Genomic DNA, 17953 nt, shown 5'->3' with positions numbered 1-17953 from the left:
ATGAGTTCTCAGTGCAAGGCTTTTGCACCTTCACCTTTGTGAACCTTAGGAGTATTGAAGCCCAAAAATTCTTTGGGGAAGAGGAAGTGGTCTCTTTTCTGCACCCAGTGCTGTGTCCAGTGTTGGTGTCCACACATAAAAGATGTGAAATTACTGGAAAGAGATCAAAGGATGTCATGCACCAAAACATCCAGTGGATGGGAAACAAACCTTAAACTGGGAATTTTGTTCTTCCTTAGCTGTTCAGAGAAAAGATTTGAAATGGATTGTTGTTCTGTGTGGAGGTACTTGCACATGGAAAAGACATCAGAGCATGCAGGGTGGAAGGAACTATGGTAACTTTATGGACAAAGGTCAGGCAAGACCAGTTGTGGGATACTGGAGTTAGGCAAATCCAACCTTGAAATATGACACAGTTCCTTAGCAGTAATTAAGCATTTCAGAAGTTTATTGAAGGAAGTGGTTGACTCACTGTAATCAGCTCTCTTTGGTATATGATATATTTTTCTAAAACACAGGCTTTAATCCAGTTCTGGGTGGGAAAAAAATTGACAGCCTATGGGTATAAGAGGTCAGACAAGCTGATCATAGTAGCCTTAAAACATATGAATTGCAGTAATCCCCCTATGCAAGACTTTAAACTTCTTGCAGAGATAATTTAGCAACACATTTGTTCTCTGCTCTGAAGTGCCATGGTCATATTACAGTTATACTTAATTAAGGAAGCTGTCGCTTTTTAAAACCAAGGGCTGTATAAAGGCGTCCATAACTAAGAACTTACTTGCAGCCTACCTGTGCTCTGGGAACTACTGGAGTTAGGAATCCACATGCAGGGGATGGATCTCTGTGGCTTTGCTGCTGCTAAACTTGGGGTGCAGAGGGCATTGACCCCATGTTCACCTTCCCCTGTTACCTGTCTGAAAAATTTGCAGTGATCTCTAATGAAAATTCACCTTTATGTTTTATGGATTTCAAAGGTGTTTTGAATTACACCTTCATATTGTTTTGTTGAATTGGACAGTTAATGCCAGAGTCATGAGTCAGGAGCTTCTCGCAAATGTCGCTTTATCCTCACTCTTCTGATGGATCCAGTGAGAGATCTCAGGGCATGAAAAGTCATAGCTGTGTACACTGTCGTTGTATCTGCTGACAAGTCACTGTAGGGTACCACTTGGATGACTTTTGGACCATACACTAAAAAACCCCAAGAAAACAGTATGCACATGGAGACATCACTACTTAGGATCTTGTAGATTAACTCATGCTGTTCTGCATGACCCAGACAAAAATAGCCATTACATTTTCCTAAGCTAAAGAAATGCTTTGTCCTGAAACTGCTTTTAGTATTAGAGGGAGTTGAGTAGCTAAATGCCATTTCAGCCCTCAAGTGCCTTCATGAATTTAGGACATCAGTGACAAACCTTTCTGGTGTAGTTTTCTTCATTTTATTCCATTTAGGTCCAAAACACATTAGTTGAAAGTCTTATCTGCAGATGAGTCCTCATCATTCTCACCTGTTCAAAACATTGTCCTCTGCCTCTATTCTTCAAACATTTATCTACAGTTTCCTGCAAAGACAACATTTTCTTGCTGTCTTGCAGCTTCAGGCCTCAAAACACATTTCTGATGCCTAGAAAAAAGACAGGTTAATGAAGAGGTATGGTATGGTACTGCTGGTTTGCCGTCCTTTCAGCCAAGTGTCTGTAGCCTTAGAAAACATTATTATTGGGTGAGAGAAAATGACATTTTATCTTGCTTGAAACTGTAGTCATTATAGTAACAAGGCTGGTTTGTTGTTTGTTTTTCTTTTTTTTTTTTTTTAGTAGGTAGTTGTGACTAAGCCTGTTGCATCTAAGCCAGTCTGTGTTCTGTGAATGGTCTCTCAAACTCCATCTGAGATTTGACCTTCCAGAATCCTACCGATCTAATCATCTGCAGCAAGCATTTTTTTTAATGGGCAAAGAAATTCTAATTAGTTCTTTTTCATTATCACTAGTCATCAAGAGGAAAGGCCAATGGGTAGGTTTAGTGTCCAAGATGAACATTTTTTGTGGCAATTTTGTGAGGAGTTATAAAGATGTAGAGATGTTAGGACAGACAGAGGTATGGGTAACAGATGGGATTTTTGAAAGCACTGTTGCTGGCTTAATAGTGCTCCCATTATCATTAATGGCAAGTGCAGAGCACTTGTAGAAATGACCCAGTGTCTGTGTGTGTCTGTGTCTGTGTGTGTGTCTACGTGTGCACAGAGCAGGTTCTCATTGTCTTTGACCTACTTGGAAGCTCTTGGAGCCCCTACCAGGCTTGTTCAGCTTTCTGTGTGTGAGTAACCACATGAAAGATGATGTCAGTGATTCAGTGGTGTTTTAAACATTAAACTATTCCAAGATTGGAACAGGTATAACTCAACAGAATTCAAGTCCATGATGTGTGAGCCATCTTAAGTACTAGAACAATGAAAGATGAGATTTCATCCTATTTATATTGCAGTAAATACAAAGTAATGCCAATGACATTAGTGAAAGGACTTCTAATTCATACTGGTAAAAATGGGACAAAATGGAAGCTCACAAACAGTAATAATAACAAAATGTCTTGTTTTAATTTACTGTTTCTTTGAGGTAAAAAAATCCATTATCCTGAAAACTAAAGTTTTCATCCCCCTTCAGGAGGGCTCTGCCTCTCAGGACAGTGTTGCTCTCCAGGCACATGCTGTAAAGGTGGTGTCTGTGACATATGGAGCTCTCAGCAGCTGCACAGAGACCAACCACTCATTTCACATGGGTCTGGGAACAGCCATCACATGGTAGTAATTTTCATTCCCTGTCAAACTGTCTTGCTTGAACTGATGAGTTGGAAGTGAAGGGCTCCGTATCCCATTACCCCAGAACAAAAACATCCAGTTCCCTTATCTGATTTAAAGATCTGTCTCTACTACATGCTAACAAGTTTTATTGCTAAATGTGATGCTTCATCAAATCTCTTTTGAGCTTTTTTTGGTATTTCTTTTCCTGTCACTGCTTTTTACTGTGCTGTTTGCAATGAGCAGTGGCATCTCCAAATGAATGGGGCATGTTGCTATGGCGGTAGGAGGGGGAGTGGTACTGTCTGCATTTCATGGCTTGACAGGTATGCAAACCCTTATTTTACTGGAGTACACTCAGCAAACCTTTTCATGTGTGTCCACTGCTGTTATTGTTGTTACTATTAATTTAATGGTGCTGAAAGTGCAAGATTTATATCCTGAGAGTTTGAGGTCATCTGTTACTGTGTTGGTATCAAATCAATGTGACCAAGGTCAAAAGAGATCAAACCTTCCCAGCAAAATATCCTATACTTTCTACTCTATTTTACTAAGTTACATGTATAGATCTCTCTGCAACCATGGTAGATACCATGGCTTTATTCACTATTCAGTCCTGCTGAAAGCAAACCTGGTAGCTTTGGTGTGATGTGATTATTAGAAGAGGGGTACAGAAGTTGTGTATTTTGGCAAAAAACCCCACAACAATCTTTGGGGGCTCTGGAGTTTGTTATCAAAGTGACTGAGTTGTGGAATGGCACATCCTAGGATTAATCTAAAATATGCTTTTTTGACAGCTCAGTCTCATATATGAGTTTTCATGTATTACATACTACTGCATATTTATGTTATGTATTAATGTGTATTTTGAGTTTCTTATTGTGACTTTAAGAGAACATGCCTTACTCAATGTTAATGAAAATCCACATTTCTCTGTTGTCTGCATTGGAAGGAGTTCTTGCAACCTGAAGTCTGCAGCACTCCATGTTTCCATTGCTCTAAAATGTTCCTTACCCTTCTGTAGATGGCCTGGTGGATTGCATGGACCCAGACTGCTGCTTACAGCCGCTCTGCCACGTTAATGCTCTGTGCCTGGGCTCCCCGGACCCCCTGGATATCATCCAGGAGACACAAGCCCCTGTCTCCCAGCAGAGCTTGCATTCCTTCTATGATCGAATCAAGTTCCTGATTGGCAAGGACAGCACTCACGTCATCCCAGGGGACAATCCTTTTGAAGGCGGGTAAGTGAATTTTGGAGTTGATTCAGTAAGTGGTGAAGCATAAGCCACTTGGCCATTTTAAGACATGGAAGGGCAACAAGATGCAGAATAATGAAAATTTTTTAATGAAGTAGGTACTTGAAGACTTTTGTGGCTGATGTAGTTCTGCTGACTGTCTCTTCGGCTACAATTTCCTGCCAGCCAGTATGGCAAGATGCTTCTCTTCCAACATATATGAGCAGTTCCATGTTTACTCACTTTCCTTATTTCAAGGAGTGAAAGGTATCCATTCAGCTCTTCTAGATGAAGTGATTGACATTGTGCACAAGTATCTCCTAAAGAGCAGAGACAGATCTTCCTTTGACAGAGACAAAAGAGAAGGAAACTAAAATTTTGCGATCTATAGTGTGAATATTAGAGACTTCAGAAGAACTGAGGAAAATCATACCATCTAGAGATGGCTGTTAGAGTGATTTGCAATATAAGCAATCAGGTTGAATATAGATTGGTTTTAAAATCAAGAAATTCTTTATAGCTGCAGTCATCATCAAGAAGCAGGAACTGGGAAACAAAACATAGTAGTTCACTTCTGTGACTGCATCTCAGGATTTTGGTTAAAGTATATTCCTGTCTGTCAGGGCTGATCATCCCTGAAAATCATTTGTTGTAGCAGGGTAACTGGGGTGTCAAATTCCTAGATCACTCAGTGTCTGCCCTGAATGGTGTCTTTCAGAAGTAGTGACCCTGATCCTAGAGGTGGCTGTCAACACATAGGTTTGAACTCTGTTGAGCTTCACCCAGTCATGAACTGCTTACTCTCAGCTTTCCCACACACAGCAGTTAATAGGTTGGCACTGAAAATACCCAGTCTTCATGTTTGTGTGGGTATTTATTTCAGCACTTACATCTCAAGTGGCCTCTCAGGCCCCTCCAGCTCTGACTTAATGCTTTTCATGGAGGGACACTGCCAGAATCTCTTGGGTACCAGCTCCCCATCAGCCTGTTTTGGTAGTCTACAGGCTGACATCATCACAGCAGTGTCAGGAAATTGGCCTGGTGTGATATTTGCCCTGATACTTGATGCTTCCAAGGTTGTCAGGGTCCAAGAAAACTGACAACAGTGACTCAGATTATAACTACTTTTATGTTGCAAATAGTTGTCCTTCATTGGCATTCTGAGGATCACAGGTACTGGACAGAGATTCAGAATTCAAAATGAGCACCTCCTAGCATAAATGTCTGTCTGGTATGTAGGTTACTGGAGTGAAGGAAGGCAAAGATTCAGATCGATAGGAAGGGTTTTAATGACTGCTCTTGATTAAATGCAGTGGAAGTAATAAAACTTGTTCTGCTTAAGTTAGGATGAAGAATTATACAGAGGTAGCAATGATTTATGAGGTTTCTATTCTCAAATTAGCAGCATAGGGTGTGTGCCACTAAATGTGGTCTACAGATATGTCACCTCAAGCTGGTATTGTATTGCATCTCTCAAGTTAAGTATCTTGATTTGTAAGAGTGATTGCAACTAACATTGAAGAACCTCAACAGAAGGTATATTTTTCCCTGAGACAGCACCTGGTCCAGACTCATGAGAGTGTTGGGTTGTTGAAAATGCCACTACTCTTTTGGGGATTTAAAAGACATCACATGTTCCTGTTAGTTCTTAAAGATCCTGTAGATTTGGATAAACTCAACCATTGCAAAGGTTTTCTGGTTATTTGGCCTCTCTCTGTAGTTCAGTTGCTTGTTTCACCTCCCCAAAAGCTGGACCTTTGAACAGCTCCTCTGGTCACCCTGGAAATGACAGTGCTTCAGCAGTAGTCAGTGACTGATATGTGGGAAAGCATGGTCTGGGACCATCTGGGACCCAGTTAGTCTGGACAGGCAAGACTGCCTGTTTTTGCATGTGTGGATATGCCCTTTATTCAGTAGCATTGTCACTGAAACTTCACCAGTTGCCTTTCCAACAGACAGGTAATAATATCCCTGTTATCCATGGATCCCTGCTCAGTGTCTCTATAAAAATCACAGCAGCCAATGGGGGCAAGGTGAGCTGTTTTCATCACTCCTTCCAGCTGCTGGCTTAGAAGTTTGTCTGACAAGAGGGAGTTATTCTTATAGAGGGCTCCAGCATCCTGCTTTAGGACAGCCCTCTCCTGTTGCTGATGGGATAATTCATGAAGTCATCTCCTTCTTGGTGTAGATCAGGACTGTAGACTGCTGTTCGTGGAACTTCCTATATCTTTCTGTCCCAACGCCATCGTATTCATGGAGTAGGGTTGGAGTTGGATCCGTGTCATTTGCTGTGAGCAATCCCCCATGAGCAGGCAACACAGAGGTGGCGTGGATCTCTGTGTCCTATGTGTCTGGCATCCTGCATGGGCACCAGAGGCACAGGCACACTCACCATTCAGGTCAGGAACTGAGTGCTCCTCCAGGCTTCACTAGGTCATGGCTGACCAATTATCACCCTGGGAGAACTGGGGCACATTTGCATCCCTGTCTGGCCTGTGCGGAAGTGGCAGCAGCATGGAGGAGGTGACTGAATATCTCTGCAATATATTTCCTGAGCTTCAAAACTACAGCTAAGCCACTCTTCAGAGAGAACAGCCATGCAGATCACCTAATGGATACAAATAAATGAATGTCTCGTGACAGCTAGCCTTTGAGTGAATTTATTATTGAATTACACTCTGGCTTCTTAAGAACAAGCTGAGCTGACAAGCTCTCTCACCAGTGCAGAAGAAAAAGAAAGACAATGATAAATTACCCTGATGGATAAAGGCAAAGACCTTGTCTCTTCCCAAATACCAGCAATTATATATTATTCATGTTTGGGAAGAAAAAATAATCATTACCCATATTGAAATGAGTGTTTATGATGATAAAGCGAGTAGCTAAATTAAATTTTGAATGCGCAGAATGTCTTTTCGCATCATTTTGATGAACAGATAACAAGTACTCCTCTACTATTTAGTCATTTTTGTATTGATTCTGAAACCACTTACTCTTACTGTTAGCTTTGTTGTTTTTAAGCCATTCTTAGTTGTCCATCACCATAAGGAGTAGCACAAGATGCAGTGGTGTCAGTAAGTTGACTATAAAGTAGGATACCTGATATATTTGTTCTCTTTTGAGGGTTCATAAAATAGCAAGAACAGCCCTGGTCTACAGTCTTTTATGCTAAGTGTTGGCATGGTTAAAGTGCCTCAGAAAACCATGTTTAGAATTGTCACTTTTGTAAAGAGAATTTCAAATAATTCCATTTTAAAGTAACTGTGTTTTATACCCCTCCTTTTTTGAGACAGATTGTGTATATCTACTTGCTGCCAATAATATCAACCTGCTCTGATTACTTGGGCAGCTAGAAATAACCATCTGAGTTACATGAAACATCAGAGAGCACCATTTGTTATTAGCTGCAGGAGTAGTCCCCGATTGCCCTCAGGTCAGTAGTCTGCATAAAAAGTTGGTTTTGATGATTTAAAATTCTGATCAAATTAACTTTGTACATTTTTTTCCCATTACTGAGTGACAAGGCATCTGTAAACATGTCACTCAACCTTCCTGTGTCCCTTCTGTGTGCCAGGCAGAACAGTGTACCTTACTGATCCAGGTGGAGAGGGTTACACAGCACAGTTAGAAACTCAGAGAGATAGGTATGCTCTAGGCACTCATGTGCACTGTTTTACTGTGAATAAATAAATAAATAAATGGGGTTTAGTGTCAGAGTTAAATTGCATTGGTCCCAAGTCCAATTAAAACCAAAACTGTGAATATTGATCATGGCCAAAGAAGAGCTAAGAATGTTTTTTCAGAATGTTTTGGTGGTCCTTCTGGTCACTCCTAAGTGATTTTGAAGAACATTGCTGTGTTTTCTTAGTATCCTTGAGGGAGTTTGCCCAGAGAACCTGGGGCTGCCTTATCCCTGGAAGTATTCAAGGTCAGTTTGGATAGGGCTCTGAGCAATCTGATCTAGTGGTAGGTGTCCCTTCCTATGGGAGGGCATTGGAGCTGGATGGTCTTTAATGTCCCTTCCAACACAAACCATTCTCTGATTCTATGCATAAATTCAAAGCATCTTCTCTTTTCTTTTCACACATTTAGTCCCATTCATGGAGGGCTGTGGGTTCACCCCAGCAGATCTTTCTGAGGTTTCTTCCCAAGGAAACCAAGGTGCTCTGTCTTTTCCATGTTTTTCCATCAAGAAAAGTGTGACTTTGATACAGTGACCTAAGAAACACTTCTTTAGTTGAAGACAAAGTTAGAGGTCAAAGAACCGAAACTTACCAGGTGTAGCTTTAATCCTGATGATTTCTCCTGAGCTGGCTGGTCCAGCCCATGGCTCTGGTCCAACTCCAGGCAGATGCAGCTCCCTTCATCAGCAGGAAATTCTCTGGGTCAGATGCACCCACTGTACACAGACACCCAGAAGCAATGGGGTGGGTGGGACAGCTTGGTTAGCACAGCTTGGAATGCTGCATCTAAAACTTTGTCATAGAGATGAAACAGCATCCAGTGTTCTGAGGGTGAGCACTCATGGCACAGCATGGTACCTGTATTGATGGAAGCAAGGTCATATTTTTCCATATTTTAGAACAGGCTAACACAGCAAGTCTTCAGACCCTTTTCTTCCTAGCATTATTGTCTTCCAAAGGCATCATTCTTCTTTTGATGCTTTCTACTCATATGAACTCCTTATTAGGTACAAGTCATAGCTTTTTAAAAACTTACTGTTTTTTATTTTGGTAATTTATCCCTTCTAGAGGAATTAAGAGCAAAGCATACTTTTAAAATTTATCTTTCCTATGTACAGGGCTTATTTTCTTTACCAGTGTTTGCCCTCTGATTTTGAGTTTAGCATAACATTATTCCCATATAATAAATTATATGGCTACTTACATCAACTTTGTGGAATTTGTACCTGCAAGACTTAATGAAAGTAAAACTCCTGTCCATATTTATGTTCTTTTCCATGACATAGATAGTGTAACCATGAGGCAATTATATTCCTCTTTTGTAACTGTCAGTAAAAGAAATTTTGCTGGACTCAATGATCTTCGAGGTCTTGTCCAACCTTAATGATTCTGTAATTCTATAAGTCCTGTGTACAGTCATTAGAGAAATTGGGCTGCAGCTTTCTAAAAATGTTTCTTAAATGTTAGATATTTATGACAAAGCACAAGGGAAGGAGTAGGATCTTCCTTGTGTGATTTGGGCATGCTTGCAAGGCCCAGTGAGGCAATTGATAGAAACAATGCACCATCCTGCACCTGGAATTAAAAGATCTCAGGTGATGCCTATGTCCCAAGGAGCTCTTCAAGTGTGCAGAAAACAGATCATTAGGAGTTTTTTTCATGCTTGCAAGTTTTGAAGGCTTGATATTTAAGTACCTCCCAGATTACAGAGGTACTAATGTGCAGTTTTGGATTTAGGAGTCCAAACTATGGTGTACGCATTCTCTTGGATCTGCACATGGATATTTGATTAAATATTTATTCAGTACTTAAGTTACTGTCCTCTGAAAAAAGCTGCCATATCAGAAAGAGTCTGTCCTTTGAGTGTAGCATTTATTTGCTAAATTGGTTAAAACCTCCTATATAAAAAAGCAGTTTTATAATCCCAAATATAAAGTCTTTTGTATTTTATTGGACATTTTTTCCCTAATTCCTTTTGATCGTTACAAATCTATCAGACAGCTTATATGTAGTTAAAGAACTTCCCCTATGATCATCAAAGGAGAGATAATTTTGTAATTAACCTGGAAATAATGTATTTTTCCTCCTCTTCTGCTTGGTTTTGTTTTCATGGTGCCTCAGATTCAATGAAAGGCAGTGCTTTTATTTCTGTTCTTCTGCAGTGCTGAATATGTGGCCAATGCTTACAAAATAAATACCAGATGTAAAATACTGTAATAATACAGAGCTACTAAGTTCTGCAGACATTTTTAGTGAAGACTTGACATGAATAAACTATTCATCTCTGAAAGTTATTGCAGCATAAAGTCTTTGTCTCTCATAGAAATAATAGCTGTAAAATGACTTCTGAAAAATCATGAAATAAGCATAATTCAGTATTAGGTGGAAAAATTATCTTGTACCTTATGTACTACTAGACATTTGATTTGGATTGTACAGACCTAAAAAACTATGAGTGTGATTGTGTTTCTTTAATACCTTATGCAAAGCAGGAGTGTTTCTTTGGTTTTACTGGAGAAAAGGAGAGAGTCATCAGCTCCTAAAGCATTAGTCAATCACACTGTGAGTAAAAGGATTCTTCATTGAAACTTCGCAGTAAAGCACAGCCCAATTTTATTATGTGTTGCATTTCCTATAAAGCTCTGTTCTAAAATACTTTCATTTAAACAGTTGGAGGCAGTTTTACAATTCCACTGATGTCATCAGCATCTTTTCCTCTGCTGAGTAGCCTTCCCATATCCCTTACCCTCCCACCTTACAGTTATAGTTCAACTGAGAAATCTTGAGGTGTAAAAATAGTGAGTCAATGAGGCACAGAGACACAAGATGTTCTGAATGGCAGGAGTGGCATCCAAGAGTGGCCAGATTGCTTGGCAGATCAGAGAGGAAGATTGGGCTGTCATAAAGATAAAAGGACACACATCAAGAAGGTGAATAATGTTCAATTCCTGGGAGAAGTATTCAAAGCAATAAGGGCCTGAGTCTTTCAAGAATGGAGCCAATAGGGAATTCTTGTGAGAGCAATGATCATGGAATTTCTAAGAGCGGTAGGAGGTCCTCAAAGGATATTACATTTTGTTACCAAGCTGTCATGCAATAAATATACCTCCTTCTCCTTTTGGAGGAGCTACAACCAGCAGTCACTAATGCTGCTAAAAAAAGATGATGCCCAAGGAGATGTTAAAGAACCATCAGTTTATAAGTCTTCACAGAGCAGAATGGAGTCAGGTGCATACAGTGGGAAGCCTAAGAAACTGAGCAATTGATCACAAAACCAAGTGCTTGCATGTATACTAAAAATGTCAGAGGAAGAGCACTCACTGGATTGATACTGTCAAGTTAGACCAGATCTAAAGAGACAGTAAGAATAAAATCTGTGTCTAGAGATGTTATTATAAATATTGATTAATAAGCACTTCTTTTTTGACTTCAAAAACCAACGTCATTAGCCACATCTATGAAAGTATCTGAGCATTATGTAGCTTTTTCCCCTGTCCTTCAGGCAATTTAAGTAATGGGTTTTCACTGGAGCTTTTCATTCACTTGGCTTTGCTATTTCTTTCATGGAATATGTAAATACTGTAGAAGACTTCTTGCAAAAGGTTAATAGCTAAGGACCATACCCACATAATCATCAGCATCTCCTGATCCTTTAGAGATGAGATCTGTTTAGTACCTTCACTGAGTAGGTAAAACAAACAGGGCAGGTGCAGTTTCTTGCTTCAACTTAGAATTGGCTTTCTTTTACCGATTCTGTTCAGAGCTCTTAAAATCTTTGCTCTTTGTCACCGATTCTCCTTCTCCAGGGTCCCTGTTCCATCAGTGGCTCACAAAGCAGAGTGGCAGGATCTGTTCCAAGCCATGTCTAAGTGTCAGTGCCACTTAACAGGTCCCCTTATGGGATATAGTCAAATGTTAGTGCATTTAGTCCCTTTGTCACATTGACACCAGCATTCTGGTGCCTCCCTTAGTGCAAACTCCTCAGATGAGCCTAATCAGTATTTAGAATCATAGAATATTTTTGGGTGAAGGAGACCTTTAAAGGCCATCTAGCCCCTGCCATGAGCAGGGACATCTTCAACTGTATTGGGTTGCTCAGAGCCCCATCCAACCTGGGATGGGGCAGCCACAACCTCCCCATACAGCCTGTAGAGGTTTTTTGCCATCCTTATAATAAACTGCTTCTTCCTTAAATCTAGTGTGAATCTACCTTCTTCTAGTTTAGAATCATTGTTCCATGTCCTATTGCATCAAGTCCTGCTAAATCCAGCAGGATTGTATCCCAGCTGCCCAGCATGTGCCAAGCCCTTTCAGAAGCTCACTTGTGCTGTCCATGATAGTGTGGGATTCTTTCTGCATGAGTCCTCTTCAATTTTAATTTCCTATATAAAAGTCTGCCTATTTTCTTTTTAACAAGGAGACCTTCAGAAGGATCATTTGCATTCTTTTTCCTTACCTTAATTCCTTAATTCACATGGCAGCTAAGAGCAGTACATAGGTTTTGACTTTAAGCTTTTCTTACAACTAAACTGAACTAAAAAAGCCAGACAGATTTACTCAGTTCAAGGAAAGACTGTCAGGAGGTTTTTCTCCACAGTTAAGAGGCGAGTCGGAAGGGCTGTTTTTACAGACGGCTTTTGAGGGAAATACTGCCACAAGCAATGAACTTGAACGTCTCTATGTTCTGATCTTTCCTCTTCTTCTTTTGTCCTTCATCTGCCAGCTCAGGCATTTTCTGTGTGTCCGTGTGTTTGATCGTGATGCCCTTAGCTTTTACCTGGCATTCTACCAAGTGCTCTGTCTGTCCTGGTACAAGGCTGCCCTGAGGTTGTTTGACATTAGACGGGCGCATTCAACCCAAAATGGACGAGGTACATTTTGCTTTATCCTCTCTTACTCTCAAGCAAAAAGGCCACTGCCAAGGCTAAAGACAAGAGACTGTAGCACATCTGCACTTCTAGGCACTTATCAGACTGAGCAGATCACAGATGAATGCCATGAGAATGTAAAAATCCCTCTGCAAAGGGATTATCACATTACTACAATTATTCTTCTTATGTCTCTGTAAGGAGGTGATTCTTATTTTGCAGGTGCAGTAAAGAGACATAAACAGACCAGCTGACATGACTGGTGTCACACGGAAAGGCTGTAGAGATCATTTTTCATTAATAACATTCTTCCCAATGAATTATAACTTTCTGGATTTTTGTTCTGTGGAGCTCTGTTGAAATTTTATCCTGAGGAGAAGGATAAATCCTATATATATGCATATATATTTATATATGCCAATAAAATATTAAAGTGGTAAGTTCAAAAATATTTCTTATGTCACATTAAAATATTTGTTATTAATGACTTGGCTGAGGATGGCTAAGCAGTCATGATAACCATTTTCACACATTGAAACCTTTAAACGAGAATGAGGTATGTGGGAAGTATTTTGAGGAGCAACAGAAATTAATCGGAGTGAGATTTTCCATGTCACCTATCCTCAGTCAAAGCAAGAATATGCATTTCTTGCAGAAAAAGTGGGATTGAGGATGCATGGAATTTTCTTCTTACAATGAAAAGTGCTTAACAGAAACAGTATTTTTCCCGTATTTCAAAATGCCAAGCACACTGTCATCAGAAATCATCTGTGACTAAAGTGCATTGGAAGGACCAGTGTCTAGGTTGTGAGACACTGGATCAGAGTTAGTATTAAAGACAAATCTTTAACGTGCTCCCATGAGGTGAAATGGCTTTTGGGGAATTTACTTTTCTGGCTTCTGTTCTAAGGCTGGTTTGGTCTGCTTGAATTTTGTTGACAGTCTGTCAAATTTTATTTGTCTCTGAGCAATAGGAACGTAAAGGCATCAGAGTGCCCCTGCCTGCTTTGCCACTGTGGCCCAGATCTTAGCAGAAAGACTTAATTTAATTTTCTTGGGAATAAAGGGTAACTTCACAAAGCAACAGTGTAAAATTGTCTGATACACCATCTGGCCTCGTAAATAGCATTTTGACAATGATTTGGTCTTTCAAACAAGTTTTTATGACAAATAAAAAAAAATTAAAAGGAAAAGTCTAATTAAAGAAGAGGAGAAATGGAGACTGCTTTTCCTTGTAAAACAAGAATCTATACAGTCTTAAGTAACAGTAGTGAAGGACAAAACAAACAAAAAACCAAAAATCAGAGGCAATAGGTGGACTCTGGTAATAATTTATTGAAAAGATGAGACTCGGGCTACAAGAAATTGAATTTTGTTCAACTGCAGAAAACACTCTGAACTAGCAGGCCTGGACTGATGGAATAAATCTCTTCTATTAACGTGAGAGATAATTTTATGTAAATGTATTTGGAGACCTTCTAGCAGAGCTGAGCATCTTAGCAGTACCACTTAACTTCTTTGCAGGGTAATTGCATTTAGACCAAGGTCAGCTGAAGGAAATAGCTGACTAAATTAGCATTAACCAGGATCCTGGGGGGCTTGGGGCATTGTAGACACTCAATCTTGTCTCCAGAAAGGACATGTTGACACTAGAGAAGCCAGCTGCTTCCAATGCACTGTGTTTTATTCAAGTGGGGCAAATTTTATCACCCAGGGAAGTAGAAGATTTGAGACTCATCAGAGACAGTCTGGGCTTGAGTTTTCTTCCAGTTTCCATCTCTATCTCTTTTAAATGGATTCAGATTCATGCATCTTACTCCATCTTCTTTTTACTGCTGTGGGTTGGGAATGATGTCCCCTTAGTGGTAACATCTTTCCTTAAAGCATGGAAATAAAGCCATGGTTACAGTCCTCAGGAGGGTGGGGATGCAGCTGGGTTTGCTGACAAGCTGCTTCTCTGAGAAGAGACAGCCTCCAAGTCCATGAGCACATAGGTGTGCTAGAAGAGTTGGATGACTGCTGGGAAGCATCATCCAGGATAGGTACTGAGTCTCCTTCCAAAGGTGGGATGTCAAATGCATTTGCTACAGCTGCAAATGAGGTGTAGGTGAGACGAAACTCGCTGTTTGCCCACCTTGTGCTGGTGCTTGTAGAAGTAATTGTCAGTGATATGTAATGGAGCAGATGCTTGTGGATATAAAGCACATCACTGGTTTACTGAGCCAAGGGTCTAGGCCAAGCTGCTTGCACTGTTACTTAGAACTTTAAAACTGCCTGGACGTGTCTTGTGTGTAGGGCAGTAGGAGAGACACCTGCAACATGTATGTTTTTCTTTACTTGCTTTGACCCCTTAGAAGGAAAAAAAAAAAACAGGTGGAAGTGTTCTTCTTGGATTCACAGAAATGTATGATCTTGTTCTTATTATTTTAAAACATTTGTAGTTGCACTGTTTACTTGAATATGTGGTACAGAACATCAGTTCTTTTGTACTCAGGTGTTAGTATTCATGAAAGAGTTTGCAGTGATTCCTTATCTTCCATAAAATATTCAGCTCATTTGATGAGAAACTGAGAGAAGGAAGTTCCAAACCCACTCTGGTCTCTCTGAAGCATGGAAAAGAAGATGGGGCAGAGTGGAGCAGGTCATGAAAAAAACTGAGAAACAAGAGCCTAGGTTCTGCTGTTGGCTCAGAGATGTGCTCAGACATGTTCACTTTACACAAAAATTGCACTGCAGGTGGTGACCTGTTGACTTCATTGGGGTTATTCCAAGCATTGACATTTTTCCAAGCATATTTCATGGCATTTTATTTTGAGTTATGCTCTACCTGTGTGTTAGAGAGTGATGTGCATAATACTCTACTGGATTCTTGTTTTCCAGTTGTTATATATGGAAAGCTGAGTTAGAGCCCTTAATGGGAGAAGCAAAAGAAATATTAAGGATGTTATTCCCCTCATTGGCCCTATCCCAGAAAATGTTCAAGGCCAAGTTAGATGAGGCTCTGAGTAAAGCAGTCTAGTGGAGGGCAGGCAGTTTGGAACTACATGGCCTTTAATATCCCTTCTAGCCCAAACCATTGTAGGATTGTTGGATTATTAGCTCCAAACTTGGTCCAAGTCTTTTCCTACATGACTCCTAAGAAGTCAGTGATGATACATCAGAGAAAACTCAGTGATATAAAAATAATTTCCAGTATCTAATTTTCTTGTGACCTATTCCAAAATTACATGTGAATATAGTCACAACTCAGATTGCAGACAGATTTTGGTATTGCTGCAGTAATTTTTGATAATATTGGAGCTCTCCATTTAGATCAGCAGGAATTTTTTTAAGACTCCCTGGCAAATGGTCTGCTGTACTGTGGAATGTAAAAATTGTGCAGCTTTTATTAAATAGAAGTTATGCTTTATCTCCTTGCATTATACAATCTCAGATTTTTAGGACTGTAAGAAAGTAACTGGCTCTTTCCCTAATGATGTGTGTTTATGAAATCATCTTTACAAAACATTGCAGAAATCATCCTTTGCCTCAGTGAACCAGCAAAGCACCATTGCTCCGTTGAAGTGCAGCTGGGATGATTTACTCTAGCTGAGATCTGGTTCTGCACCTGGAGAAACATTGGCTTTCAATCTCTGCTCTCCAGCAGGACAGCACTTAGAAAAATTATTCATTGGGTCACGTTAGCGCACTGACACTACAATTTGCTGTTGCTGCTCAGAAAAATAGTTACCTTCAGCCAAAAATTGGGTTCAGACACTCTCACAGACATGTGATGTTTTGTCTTTATGGGAAGCTTCTAAGGTAGCAATGTAGTAATGACTTAGAAGTCTGGAAACAGACTTTGGAATGAGAACCAAGAAAATTTGTCTTTGGCTTTACTGCAGGTTTTCTGACTGACCTTGGACAACTGAAAATCATTCCATGTTTTATTTTCTCTCTCTGTAAAATACCAATCTGGCTGTATTAATCAGTGTTTGTAAAGGTCCTTGAAATCCTTAGATAAAAGAGCATATTATAGATCACAGAGTAGTTGGAAGAGATGTAGCCTATAAAATGGTGCAATCTACCAAACTTGGGAAGAAAAAGAGGGGAAGAAAAAGCCCATCCTATTAGTGTGCTCAGCTACACAGGCAAATTGTAAGGAAGCTTTCTGAACCCAGCAAATTTTCTGTCGTGGTTTTCCCAAATGGGAAAGAAATGAGCTGCCAAGCCTTGGTCAGGATCTTCTGGGGCTTTTGTGCCTTAAATATGTCCATGTACTGCATGGTAATTTTCAGCTCTCTTTGATTTAAAAATACACCTTGCTTTTAATTAGGGCAATACTGTTAAGACACTACTGGCTGTTAGGAAAAGGTTCATCACTCAGAGGCTGGTTGGGCACTGGAAGAGGCTCCTGATGGAGTGTCATGGCACCAAGCCTGCCAGAGTTGCAGACGTGTTTGGACAACACTTTCAGGAACATGGTATGATTTGAGGGCTGTTCTGTGCAGGGCCAGGAGCTGGGCTCAGTGATCCTTGTGAGTCCCTTCCATGTCAGGAGATTCTGTGACTGTGTGAAATTCCGGTGTGATGTTGTAAATCCTACAGAAATTTATACTTAAGGATATGCTGCAGCAGTTGCTTTCATATAATAGGGTAATTGTAAACCTCACTTTGATTATCCAAGGTTTTTACACAATGCCTGAGAAAGCCTTCAAGGGCAGCATCCCACCATCAAAACACATGGTATGACCTCCAGCTTTACAGGTTATAAAGGCCTTGGCTTTCTAATCCATAGGAATTCCTAGCCACATCAACAGAGGAAGAAACTGCATTTGTCCAAAAAACTTACTATTTCTTATTATTTTTCTCTTTCTTGCAGACATGCATGTGTGATTCGAGGCCAGGTGATGACAGCAGATGGGACCCCTTTAGTTGGAGTGAACATCAGCTTTGTCAACAATCCTCTGTTTGGATACACAATCAGCAGACAAGATGGCAGGTAGGATGTCTGTATGGGACTTACAGTGTTCAGGCAGCAGTAACAGCATTATTGCCATGACCACTAAAGAGAAACTTTTTCCAAGAGCACATTTATTATTCATGCCTTTTGAAGATGTTGGTTCATTAATGTTGGTTGTTTTGAGGCTTCATCTGGCTGGTGACTGATCCCCAGTTCTGTTCCTTGCTCTTCAGTTCCAGAGCCAGTCTTGTTCAATGTATTTATCAATGGCCTGGATGCAGGAGTCGAATGCACCATTAGCAGGATGCTGATGGTACCAAACTGGGAGGTGGTCTTGATGCTCCTGAGGGACAAGAGACCTTGCAGAGGGATCTAGGTACATTGGAGCATTGGGCTGTGATGAATGGTATGGATTTTAAAAA

The 17953-nt window shown here is 40.3% G+C and overlaps 1 protein-coding gene across 20 annotated transcripts in view; it reads left to right on the top strand.

The window, feature by feature from the left end:
* The window catches only part of TENM4 (teneurin transmembrane protein 4), a 1564491-nt gene that overhangs the window by 1461982 nt on the left and 84556 nt on the right, over positions 1-17953 (top strand). For all 20 annotated transcript variants that reach the window (XM_074535017.1, XM_074535019.1, XM_074535018.1 and 17 more), the window contains 2 exons: positions 3828-4044; positions 17451-17570. In XM_074535017.1, the coding sequence (XP_074391118.1) occupies positions 3828-4044; positions 17451-17570 (337 nt within the window). The remainder of the gene's footprint in view (positions 1-3827; positions 4045-17450; positions 17571-17953) is intronic.

Source organism: Zonotrichia albicollis, chromosome 2 (assembly GCF_047830755.1).
Source record: "Zonotrichia albicollis isolate bZonAlb1 chromosome 2, bZonAlb1.hap1, whole genome shotgun sequence".
NCBI lineage: Eukaryota > Metazoa > Chordata > Aves > Passeriformes > Passerellidae > Zonotrichia > Zonotrichia albicollis.
The sequence above is the reverse complement of the archived record's forward strand: the minus strand, read 5'-3'. Positions and strand labels throughout refer to the sequence as shown.